The sequence below is a fragment of the Pseudophryne corroboree genome, chromosome 4 (genome assembly GCF_028390025.1).
Source record: "Pseudophryne corroboree isolate aPseCor3 chromosome 4, aPseCor3.hap2, whole genome shotgun sequence".
NCBI lineage: Eukaryota > Metazoa > Chordata > Amphibia > Anura > Myobatrachidae > Pseudophryne > Pseudophryne corroboree.
The window spans coordinates 624,432,015-624,445,221 of record NC_086447.1 but is presented as its reverse complement, the minus strand read 5'-3'; the positions used below and the strand labels follow the sequence as shown (position 1 = coordinate 624,445,221).

General features: G+C 43.8%; 1 protein-coding gene across 6 annotated transcripts in view; it reads right to left on the bottom strand.

Annotated features, from left to right (window-relative positions):
- The window catches only part of NTPCR (nucleoside-triphosphatase, cancer-related), a 499,212-nt gene that overhangs the window by 281,136 nt on the left and 204,869 nt on the right, over window positions 1-13,207 (bottom strand). Inside the window, exon 2 of one of the 6 annotated variants that reach the window (XM_063917684.1) lies at window positions 926-1,074. The exons of the other annotated variants lie outside the window; for them this stretch is intronic. Coding sequence (XP_063773754.1) covers window positions 926-1,064 — 139 coding nt within the window. The 5' untranslated portion in view covers window positions 1,065-1,074. The remainder of the gene's footprint in view (window positions 1-925; window positions 1,075-13,207) is intronic. 6 annotated transcript variants of the gene reach the window in all.

Below are 13,207 nucleotides of genomic sequence, written 5' to 3'. Positions count from 1 at the left end.
AAGGTAACAAGATATAAAACTTAGCTTTAAAATAGGCAAGGGGGTCACTGCAGGGAACCCAACGCGTTTCGTCACATCAGACTTCTTCAAAGGGTCCCTTTGAAGAAGTCTGATGTGACGAAACGCGTTATGCCTTTTTATCTGTATGTACCATTAAATCTGTTTGTTCAATTTTATATATTTTTTGGCTCATGAATCATAAGCTTTTAACAGTAAGCATTTGCATATTTACACAACATCAGTCGCCGGTACCCTTATCCCTTCACTATATCTTTTCCTTTGGCAACACCGTACTAGTGTTGCACTCTTAAGGGTTGGCTGACACCTCTAACAAGGTTTTTTGTGTGTTTTTATTAAGCTTTTATACTGTTTTTATAGATCTTAAATTAGTACTGAGATTATACACCACAAGTGGCGCTGTATCACCCTTTGCAATATATATATATATATATATATATATATATATATATATATATAGCTACTGAGCTATATACAGATATAATGGGGATATCATCGACCAATGGTGTCGTTACAGTACTCATAATCATGAAAGAATATGTTCAATGAAAAATTCAAATGTGCACTTTAATTAGGACAAAGTATATAAAAAGCATAAAATTCAACAGACTGTAGGTGGAGCTATACTAAGACAAAAAATATGCCTGTTAAAATTAAGTCAAAAAAAGCGGTATATGAAAAAGTAAAAAAAAAAAATTTTTTTTTTTAAATAATAAAAATAAATACAATTATATATATATATATATATATATATATATATATATATATATATATAGTAATGGAGAAAAACAGCACTCAGGAAACTTCAAAGTAGCAAAAGTAATCGGTCTACGTTTCGGAGACCTTTAATCTCCTTCGTCAGGACAATACAGAACAACAATAAAAGACATACCTTTATTCAACTCACCCAGGTGCACGCTGAGCCCGTCGGCCGCTTCCCGTCGCCGTCCCGCTGGCGTCACCGGAAGTGAACTCACATCCGCGTCACACGGTTGGTCAAGCTGGGCGGGGGGCCGGGGCGTTGCTATAGTGATACCCGTCACCATGGTAACGATACTGCACAATAAAAACGGAGGAAATGAAATGTGTGGCTCTGCTTATACTTAAACAACACAAATGCATCAATATTGGATCACTAAGCATTAAAGTGATGACATCATAATGTAAATGTTATGGACAGTACTTCTAGAGAAAATAGTTGATCAACCATTAATATAGAGAATACTATGTATCTAAAAAGCAGGTGTTAGATAGATGCTCATTCAGCCCCAATGGCTGCAATGTTTGTAACTTATAAATCCATTTAGTCTCTAACTGCAATAGTAAATTGTCCCTATTGCCACCTCTTCTACAGGGGGGTACCCAATCGATCATTTTGTACCTTAATGCAGCTAAACTGTGGCGGGAATCACGTAAGTGTCTAGCAACCGGTTGATCATTCATTTTATTTTTAGGGGCAGTATCAGTGCTCTCAATAGCCTTTCTAATACCTGATCGGTGGGCAGCCATCCTTTCCTTAAAGCTGCGAATTGTTTTGCCCACGTACAGTAAGCCACATGGGCATTTGATGTAGTAAACTACATGGGTACTTGAGCAAGTTAAGGGGTAATTAATTTTAAACCTTTTGCCTGAGCGCGGATGTGAAAAATAGGCCCCTGTCTCTAGATATTGGCAGGTTGTACAATTAATGCACTTGAAATTGCCTGGTTTTCTGGACAAAAAGTGGGTCTGTGGGTGGGCTACAAAGCCCGTGATGTCATTGTGAACAATGACATCTTTAATGTTACGGCCTCTGCGAAACCCTGGCATTAATGTCTTATTCAATAGACCTGGTAGAGTTAGATCACTATTGACAACGGGCCAATACTTTTTTGCTGCTGCCACAAAGGATTCTGAATTTGTTGAGTATTGTTGAGGCCAAATCATTTTATTCTGTAATGTGGATACCCGGCTATGTTTTAAAGCCTGCTCCCTCGGGTATGCCAATGCCTTTGCTCTCGCTTCACGTAACAGTTTTGGTGGATAGCCCCTCAGTAAAAATTTGTTTAACATTAAATTAATTTGTATTACAGCATCCTGATGATTCGAACAAATACGAATGATGCGTAAAAATTGAGAGAAAGGCAAACCACGTTTAAGAGACCGGGATGCTGGCTATCTGCCTGTAAATAAGTGTTACGGTCAACCACTTTCTGGTATACATTAGTCACGAGTTGACAATCAACTAGGGAGACTGAAACATCCAAATAGTGTATATTCTGAGAACTAAACTCAGATGTAAATTTGATGTTTTCATCTCCTGTGTTGAGGTCAACCAAGAACTGTCTAAGCTCAGGTTCTGGGCCAGTCCAGAACATGCATACATCATCGATGTAGCGACAGTAAAAAGATATATACTGCTTCCTAAAGGGATCTGAGAAGAATGACACCTTTTCAATTGCGAACATGAAAATGTTGGCGAAGCTTGGTGCCACGCAAGATCCCATTACACACCCAAGCAACTGGATGTACAATGAGCCATCGAAAAGAAAATAATTTCTCTTTAGTGTCAATTCCATCAATGTAAGGAACAAGTCTAGATCTGGACCCTTGTAGTGTACATTACCTGTAAGGTAAGTCCTAAGGATTTGCAAACCCCGTTCATGGGGGATGTTAGTATATAGACTAACTACGTCTATGGTGCACATAATAGTTTGTGCTTCCACTGGGTTGAGCTTTTGCAATTTTAGTATATAGGCGGTAGTATCCTTTAGGAAGGTCTCCTCGGCCTGGACCACAGGCTGCAAGTAATGGTCTAAAAATTGGGATACTGCATAGTAGATTGAATCCCTTGCCGCAATTATAGGTCTCCCTGGAGGCTTTTGGGGATCTTTATGCAGTTTGGGGATTAAATAGAAGACCGGTAACTTCGGCCAATTCCGCTTTAAGGGAATCCCTATGTTTTGGATCTAACAGTCCATTACTTACAGCTGTGTCCAGGACTTGGAAGAGTTCCTGCTGGAAAGACTCTGTAGGGTCTTGATCAAGTCGTTTGTATACATTGGTGTCAGACAGCTGTCTTAACATCTCAGCCCTATAATCCTCCACATTCTGTATGACCAAACCCCCTCCCTTATCGGCCACCCGCACAACGATGTCTTGATATGAACTCAGATCACTTAATGCCTTGCGTTCTGGTAATGTGCGGTTATGATGTTTAATATCAAGCCTACTCGCATTGGTGACCTCATTTTCTAAACGCTGTACAAATACTTTAATAGCTGTGTTTGTAGAGGGGGGATCATACGTGGATTTTTTGTAAAAGTTGAGCGTCTTAAGGTACTGTGCACTGGATTCACCAAAGTGATCCCTAAGTCGCAGCTGTCTACCAAATTTGTAAACATCAACACTATTGGTAAATGCATCAAAGCTTGATGTAGGAACGAAAGAAAGTCCCTTATTTAATACAGCAAGTTCATGCTCGGTTAAGGACCTATCTGAAAGATTAAAGACTAAGTTTTCTTTTTGTATTTTCTTTTTGCCTTCGCGGGCCCACTGGCAGCCTCGTCTGGTCCTAGTTCTTTTGGTGTATCGAGCTTCGCCCGAGTAGTCACCCCTAAAGGGGGTTTTTGTGAGGAGGTAGGACCACTGCGCCCAGCACATTCCTGATCACTATATGCTGAAGTGCCTCCACTGGATGAATCAGTGTCTCTGACGGGTCTTTTCTGGAACCTTCGTCTTCTGAAGGTATCTGACCCAGTGGATCTGTTGTTAACCCCAGCTGTATACCCTTTGTTCTGAATAGTCTTTCTGGACCGTGACTGATTTTGCTTTTTTGAACTTAACAAGTTCCGTGCGGTACTTGTCAATCTGTTCTTGTAATTTGGGTAACCAGAGAGTGTTGGTGTCCGCTTGTAGTTTTGGCAAGTGTAGCTCTTCCAATGTACTGATCTGGGACTTTATTTTGACCAGCTCTTTTGAAGATTCGTCTATCACCAATAGAATAAGATCAAACGAGCATTTGTTAAGTATCGCCGCCCACTTGCGGCAGAAGTCGGGGTTGTACCTCCCGATCGTGGGGATGTTCTTGACCCGGAAGCCCCTCGGTATTAATCGTTCCCTGTAGTAATCGGACAGTGTAACACCGTGCAGATAATAATCAATCTCACGTTTATTCAATTTACACAATTGTGAGTAGATTTGTTCAGGGGTTTCAACTCCAGCGGCAACAACAAACTTATCCTTAACTAGGATAGCATCTGCATCGCTGTCGGAGAATGAAAAAAATTCACCCCTCTTAGTCTCCGCTTTTCCAATGTAAACATGCCTAGTCTTTCAAGCCTTTCCTTGTATTCCATCGTCTCCATGCCCTTAATTAGTTTGGTCGCTCTCCTCTGTACCTTTTCAAGCTCCAGGATATCCTTTTTGTAGAACGGTGCCCAGAATTGTACACAGTATTCAAGGTGTGGCCTCACTAGTGATTTATATAACGGGAGTATAATACTCTCGTCCCTAGCATCAATTCCCCGTTTTATGCATGCTAATGTCTTATTAGCCTTCTTTGCTGCAGTCCTACTTTGGGTACTACTGCTTAGCTTGCTATCTATGAGGACACCCAAGTCCTTTTCCAGTACAGAATCCCCTAATTTTACCCCATTTAGTAGGTAGGTGTAATTTTTGTTCTTGTTAACACAGTGCATTACCTTACACTTGTCTGTGTTGAAGCGCATTCTCTATTTGGCTGCCCATGCTTCTAATTTAACTAAGTCGTTCTGAAGAGACTCGGCATCCTCCTCTGTATTTATAGCCTTACACAATTTGGTATCATCTGCAAAAATTGACACCATGCTCTCTAGACCTTCTGTTAGGTCGTTAATGAAAATATTGAACAATAGCGGTCCTAATACTGAGCCTTGCGGCACACCACTTAGCACTTCAGTCCAAGTTGAAAAAGATCCCTTAACCACAACCAGTTTTTGACCCAAGTGCATATTGTGCTTCCTAGCCCTGATTCTTGTAGCTTGTAGATAAGTCTCATGTGTGGTACTTTATCGAACGCTTTGGCAAAGTCTAAAAAGATTACATCCACGTCTTTACCCTGATCTAGGTTTGCGCTTACTGTTTCATAAAAGCCAAGTAAGTTGGTTTGACAGGATCTGTCCTTCATAAACCCATGTTGATTCCTTTTAATGACCTTATTGGTTTCAAGGAACTTCTGAATACTATCTCTTAGAATACCTTCCAATACTTTCCCCACTATAGATGTAAGACTAACTGGTCTATAATTACCTGGTTCAGCTTTACTTCCCTTTTTGAATATAGGCACTACTTCCGCTATACGCCAGTCTTTGGGAACCATACCTGATATAACTGAATCCTTAAAGATCAAAGATAGCGGTTTTGCCAGTTCAGAGTGAAGCTCCATTAGAACCCTTGGATGAATACCATCGGGCCCTGGTGATTTATTAATCTTTAAATGTTTTAATCGGTCACAGACTACTTCCTCGCTTAAATAAGTACCTATCAGTGTGATATTCTCATTATTGAGATTGTGTGTCAGTCCCTGAATTGGGTCCTCTCTAGTGAATACTGTTGAAAAAACTCATTTAGTGTGTCCGCTATGTCATTATCATTTTTGCTTAAGACTCCCAACTTGTCTTTTAAAGGGCCTATACTCTCCTTCTTTAATCTCTTGCTATTAATGTATTTAAATAATTATTTGGGATTCGCTTTGCTTTCCTTTGCTATTAGTTTTTCAGATTCTACTTTAGCCGCGCTTATTTCCTTTTTGCAAATTTTGTTACATTCCTTATAGTGCTGAAATGACTCTGCTTCCCCGTCAGATTTGTATTTTTTAAATGCTCGCCTTTTCTTGCCCATAAATTCCTTAATCTTTTTGTTAAGCCACATCGGTTTATGATTTTTATTCCTTTTTTTGCTACTCATAGGAATACATTTGAGTGTATTTTTAGCTAGCAGGAATTTTAGTACCTCCCATTTCTCCGTAGTATTTTTTTCTAAAAACAAACCTTCCCATTCAATATCCCTGAAAAATACCCTCATCTTTTCAAAATTTGCTTTGCTAAAGTTTAAAGTCCTAGTTGAGCCAGTATAGGGCTGTTTATAGAAACTGATATTGAATGTGACCATATTGTGGTCGCTGTTTCCTATGGGTTCCCCTACTATAATACCAAATCCTCAGTGTTTGTTAATACCAGGTCTAAGATTGCATTGTACCTAGTTGGTTCCTCAATTAGTTGGACTAAGTAGTTATCATTAAGTGTGTTTAAAAACATATTGCCCCTAGCAGTATCACATGAATCATTTTTCCAGTTTATCTCTGGATAGTTAAAATCTCCCATCACTACTATGTCTCCTACTCCTGCTGCTCTTTCAATTTGCTTTAGTAACTATTCATCATCAGATGCGTTGATACCAGGCGGCCTATAGCATACACCCAATACCACATTTTTTTATTCCTTTTTCCCCGCATGCAATTTCTACTCATAATGTCTCGACAGTGTCTACAGTCCCCTCCTGAATATCTTCCCATATATTAGGTTTTAAAAACGGCTTTACGTAAAGACACACCCCTCCACCCTTTTTATTTAGTCTGTCTCTCCTAAACAGTGTATAGCCCTCTAGATTGACTGTCCAATCATGAGATTCATCCCACCAAGTTTCAGTAATGCCTATAATATCATACTGTTTGCTTGCTGCAAGTATTTCTAGTTTACCCTTTTTACCAGTAATGCTTCTGGCGTTTACATACATACAACTAAGATAAGTATTTTCCCTTGCGTTAGGGACATCTTTCACCTTATGTAGCAAGGATGACCTGTAATCGTCATTGGTTAGTGCTTTGGTAAAATCCCTTTTAGTTCCCATGTTAGTAACCTTACCGCATGCTCTTACCCTCCCCCCAACTTCTCCCCCATTTCGTTTACTACCGACATCCCCACTATTCTCACTGCATGACCCGTAGTTTCTAGCTAAACCCTCCCCCCAGGCTCCTAGTTTAAAATCTCCTCCAACCTTCTAACCATCCTTCCCCCCAGCACCGCTGCCCCCTCCTCAGTCAGGTGCAATCCGTCACGACAAAAGAGATGGCGCCTGACTGAGAAGTCCGCCCAGTGTTCCAGGAACACAACCCCTCTTTCCTGCACCAATCCCTAAGCCACACATTGCGGCAAGGGATTCAATCTACTATGCGGTATCCCAATTTTTAGACCATTACTTGCAGCCTGTGGTCCAGGCCGAGGAGACCTTCCTAAAGGATACTTCCGCCTATATACTAAAATTGCAAAAGCTCAACCCAGTGGAAGCACAAACTATTATGTGCACCATAGACGTAGTTAGTCTATATACTAACATCCCCCATGAACAGGGTTTGCAAATCCTTAGGACTTACCTTACAGGTAATGTACACTACAAGGGTCCAGATCTAGACTTGTTCCTTACATTGATGGAATTGACACTAAAGAGAAATTATTTTCTTTTCGATGGCTCATTGTACATCCAGTTGCTTGGGTGTGCAGTGGGATCTTGCGTGGCACCAAGCTTCGCCAACATTTTCATGTTCGCAATTGAAAAGGTGTTATTCTTCTCAGATCCATTTAGGAAGCAGTATATATCTTTTTACTGTTCATACATCGGTGATGTATGCATGTTCTGGACTGGCCCAGAACCTGAGCTTAGACAGTTCTTGGTTGACCTCAACACAGGAGATGAAAACATCAAATTTACATCTGAGTTTAGTTCTCAGAATATACACTATTTGGATGTTTCAGTCTCCCTAGTTGATTGTCAACTCGTGACTGTCATAACTGAGGGTTTTAGCTGACAGGAGGAAGCCTCAGTTGTAGGGGCTGAGAGGAACTTAAACCGGGGAGGTTTAATCAGACCCCTGGACATGTAAGTGTTAAAAGGAAACCCGAAGGTGTGACCATGACAACCAGGTAAAAGTAAATTAAAAGTTTATTGACAAACTCTGTGTAACAACAGACAGCAAATGATGACAGTAACAATAAATAATATTCCTGGAACACTTTGACCATGGAAGGTGTAACAGAGCACTTGTAGGTTAAGAACAGCTGTTAAAGTCCTTGATGGAAAAACCTTACCAGGCCTGGCTGTAGTAGTGCAGATAACCAAGGAACATGCCAGTAGATGGAATAGATGAAGCTGGTAACTTGAATCAGCTGTTGTGTTTGCTGGATAGAACCAGCCAGGTGGTAAGACACGGAGTGGATGCTGAGTGGGATCAGCCAGGTGATAAAGTCACTGAGTGAATGCTGGATGGAACCAGCCAGGTGATGATACACGGAGTGGAAACTGTAAGATGCTAGGGAGCGTGGAAACAGAGGAGTTGAAGGATGGTTACCGGTGGTAGTGGATACTGCTGATAAGTAGGAATCCGCTGGAACAACACCGGCACTTTAAGGATACTGGAATCTGCTGGAAGCAGGCTGCTGGAAGCAGATGGGTTAATACCTGGAAGCTGGATCAGCCACGGAGGACTGCAGAGTCAGGCTGCACCGCAGGATGGTAGGCAGGTGCGGGTCTCTTAGTGGATGCTGGAGACAGGAGCTGGAACCTGGAAAAACAACCACAGGAGAGAGAGACTGGAACAAGGTATGACAAACAAAGCACTGACGATTTGCTAGCCCAGGCACAGGATACTTATACCTGCAGCAATGGCTGGGCAATTATGCAGATTTCCAGAGGCAGTGGATTGGTGGAACTGAGACATGTGATTGGATCCAACATGGCTGCGCCCATGTTAGAACTTGGAGGGAAAGCTGGTTTGGAAACCATGTGGAAACATAACAGTAATGGCGGCGCCGGCCGCAGAGGACAGGAGACGCCATGCAGGATTCAAACATGGCGCCGCTGTGACAGCGTCTCAGCGTGACAGGAGGGATTTGCAGAATGTGGACACAGATGAGATCCGGCCTTGGAACGCTGAACCAGCCTCAGGAGACATCTGAAAGGCAAGTAATGGCGTCCAGATACCCGGATCGTGACAGCACAACCCCCTTTAGGAGTGGCCCCAGGACACTTCTTAGGCTTTAGAGGAAACTTTGAGTGGAAATTCCGGACCAAGACAGGAGCATGGACATCTGAGGCATTGGTCCAAGAGCGTTCTTCAGGACCATAGCCCTTCCAGTCAATAAGATACTGCAACTGACCGTAACGGAAACGTGAGTCCAGAATCTTGGCCACCTCATACTCGACTCCCCGTTGAGTCTGAACTTTAGGAGCTGGAGGAAGTGCAGAATGAAACAGATTCAGAATCAGCGGTTTCAACAGGGAAACATGGAATGTCCTGGGTATTTTCAAGAAGGGAGGTAACTGGAGTCTGTAAGCAACGAGATTGATGACTTGTTCAATTTTAAAAGGACCGATGAAACGAGGTGCAAATTTCATGCTGGGAACTGTCAACCTCAAATTCTTTGTGGACAACCATACACGATCACCCACCTTGAGAGCAGGAACCGCTCTACGCTTCCTATCGGCAAACTTCTTGTACCTGAATGAGGCTTTAAGCAGGGCCGCGCGGACATTCTTCCAGTTATTTGAAAACTGACGCAAGGTGACATCCACTGCTGGAACAGAAGTTGCTGGAAGCGGTTGAAATTCTGGAACTTTAGGGTGGAATCCATAGTTGATGAAGAATGGTGTTGAAGAAGATGAGGAATGGTATTGATTGTTGTGGCTAAACTCGGCCCAAGGAAGGAGTTGAACCAAGTCATCTTGGGAGGAAGACACATAAATGTGGAGGAAGGCCTCCAAGTCCTGATTCACCCTCTCGGTCTGACCATTGGTCTGAGGATGGTAAGCTGTAGAAATCTTTAACTTGACTTGGAGGGCTTGACACAAACTTCGCCAAAATTTGGCTACGAATTGTACTCCACGATCGGAGATGATCTCTTCAGGAAGACCGTGAAGTCGGAAGATCTCTTGGATAAACACTTGAGCCAACTTGGAAGCTGACAGAAGACCGGTGAGGGGTATGAAATGTGCCATCTTGGTGAACCGGTCAACTACCACCTGTCACAACTGAGGGCCTGAGCTGACGGGAGGCAGCCTCAGTTGTAGGGGCTGAGATGTACCGGAACCTGGGAGGTTGTATCAGACCCCTGGACATGTAAGTAACATGAATAATAACTGCCCGAAGGCGTGACCACGACAACTTGGATAAAAGTCAATGATGTTTATTATGACAACTCCGCAACACAGCAGCAGTAAAAGAAAACGTAAAAGTCAGCAAAGAATAAATACAGTTCCTGGGTACTACAGGATGGCAGGAGCCACAGGGCACTGGTAGTGTGAGATAGTTCTTATGATCTTCTAGATGGAAAGTCCTTACCAGGCCCGACTGTAGCAATGGAGATAACCCAGGATTGTGCCAGCTGGTGTTCCAGGAAAAGCTGGGTTGCTGAAGATAAAACAGCTGCTGTGGATACTGGCTGGAACCAGACTGTTGTTAGCACGGAGTGGATACTGGCTGGAACCAGTTAAATAATAAATGAACTTGGGAGCGATGAAATATGAACTGAAATGTAGAACTTGAGAGCGGAGAAATAATAATACCGGTGGAGAGTGGTAAAGTGTAGAAAGGACACCGGCCCTTTAAGGGAAGCTGTACTCTGCTGGAAGCTGAGCTGGAAGCAGGTAATGTTGTAGCTGGAAACAGATGAATCCACAATGGATTGGAGAGTCAGGCTACACCGCAGGTGGAATGCTGGTGCGGGTCTCTATGGTGGAAGTCTTGAGACAGGAGCTGGAACCTGGAAGACAATCACAGGAGAGAGACAGACAGGAACTAGGTTTGACAACCAAAGCACTGACGCCTTCCTTGCTCAGGCACAGTGTATTTATACCTGCAGCAAGGAAGGGATTGGCTAGGCAATTATGCAGATTATCAATACTGAGAACAGATTGGTGGAAATGATCAGCTGACAGAATCCAAGATGGCTGCGCCCATGCAGACACTTGGAGGGAAGTTTGGTTTGTAATCCATGTGGTAATGAAAACAGTAATGGCGGCGCCGGCCACCGGAGACAGGAGGCGCCAGGCTGACAGATGCACATCCAACCACGCGGACACAGCGGAGGCCGCGGCTGACGTAATCGCCACTCAGACACTCTGCATGCAGAAGTTCAGGGACGGCGGCGGAGGCCGCGGGAGACGCCATGCCAGGTGTAATATGGCGTTTACTGTGACAGCGTCCCAGAGTGACAGGATAGGATACAGGAATGTACACATCAGGATAACAGATGGGATCCGGTCCTGGAGCGCTGAGCCAGCCTTAGGAGGCATCTGATGGGTAAGAAATGGCGTCCAGATACCCGGATCGTGACAGCACCCCCCCCTTTAGGAGTGGCCCCAGGACACTTCTTTGGCTTTTGAGGAAACTTGGAATGGAATCTCCGGACCAAGGCAGGAGCATGGACATCAGAAGCATTGGTCCATGAACGTTCCTCAGGACCATAACCCTTCCAGTCAATAAGATATTGTAGTTGACCGTAACGGTGACGTGAGTCCAGGATCTTGGCCACTTCATACTCAACGCCTCGTTGAGTTTGGACTTTCGGAGTTGGAGGAAGTGAGGAATGAAACCGATTCAAGATCAGCGGTTTCAACAGGGAAACATGGAATGTCCTGGGTATTTTTAAGAAGGGAGGCAACTGGAGTCTGTAAGCAACAGGATTGATGACTTGTTCAATCTTGAAAGGACCGATATAGCGAGGTGCAAACTTCATACTGGGAACTCTTAACCTCAAATTCTTCGTGGATAACCATACCCGATCACCCACCTTGAGAGCAGGAACTGCTCGACGCTTCTTATCCGCAAACTTCTTGTACCTGAACGATGCCTTGAGCAGAGCTGATCGTACGCTCTTCCAGATATTGGCAAACTGATGCAAGGTGATATCCACTGCGGGAACAGAAGTTGCTGGAAGCGGTTGGAACTCAGGGACTTTAGGGTGGAATCCAAAGTTAGTGAAGAATGGTGTTGAAGCAGATGAAGAATGATACTGGTTGTTATGACAGAACTCGGCCCAGGGAAGTAATTGAACCCAGTCATCTTGAGAGGAGGACACATAGATGCGGAGGAAGGCCTCCAAGTCCTGATTCACCCTCTCGGTTTGACCATTGGTCTGAGGATGGTAAGCCGTGGAAAACTTTAGCTTGACTTGGAGGACTTGACATAAACTTCGCCAGAATTTGGCTGTGAATTGAACTCCTCGATCTGAGATAATTTCTTCAGGAAGACCGTGGAGTCGGAAGATCTCTTGTATGAATACTTGAGCCAACTTGGAAGCTGACGGAAGACCGGTGAGAGGAATGAAGTGTGCCATCTTGGTGAACCGGTCAACTACCACCCAGATGGTATTGAACTTGTTGCACATGGGTAAGTCTGTAATGAAATCCATCGACAAGTGGGTCCATGGTCGACGGGGAACGGATAGTGGAACCAGTTGCCCCGCAGGCGACTGGCGGGATACTTTATGTTGGGCACACTTTGGGCAAGATGCAATAAACTCCAAGACGTCCTTTTTCAGAGTTGGCCACCAATAGGACCTAGAGATAAACTCCAGGGTTTTTTGGATACCTGTATGTCCGGCAAAACGGGAAGCATGGGCCCAATGCATGAGCTTCTTCCTTCGCATCGGCTTCACAAAACTTTTCCCTGATGGGGGCGTAGAGTCCATCCCTACCGTGGAGAATGCCAACGGATTTATAATAGGATGCTTGTCTGAAGACTCTGACTCATTTTCTTGCTCCCATGAGCGGGAAAGGGCATCGGCCTTGCGATTCTGAGAGCCCGGACAGAACTGGAGTTTAAAGTCGAACCTGGAAAAGAAAAGTGCCCATCTGGCCTGACGAGGGTTGAGACATTGTGCGCCCTTCAGGTATAAAAGGTTCTTGTGATCTGTAAGTATGGTGATTGAATGAGAAGCTCCCTCCAACAGATACCTCCACTCTTCTAGAGCGAGCTTGATGGCTAGCAACTCCTGGTCGCCAATGGCATAGTTGCGCTCAGCTGGGGAGAACTTCCGGGAGAAGAAACTGCAAGGGTGTAAATGGCCATCTTTAGCCCTCTGAGATAACACCGCTCCTACTCCAACGGAGGAGGCATCCACCTCTAAGATGAAAGGAGAGTTGATGTCAGGCTGTTTCAGAACAGGCGCAGAGATGA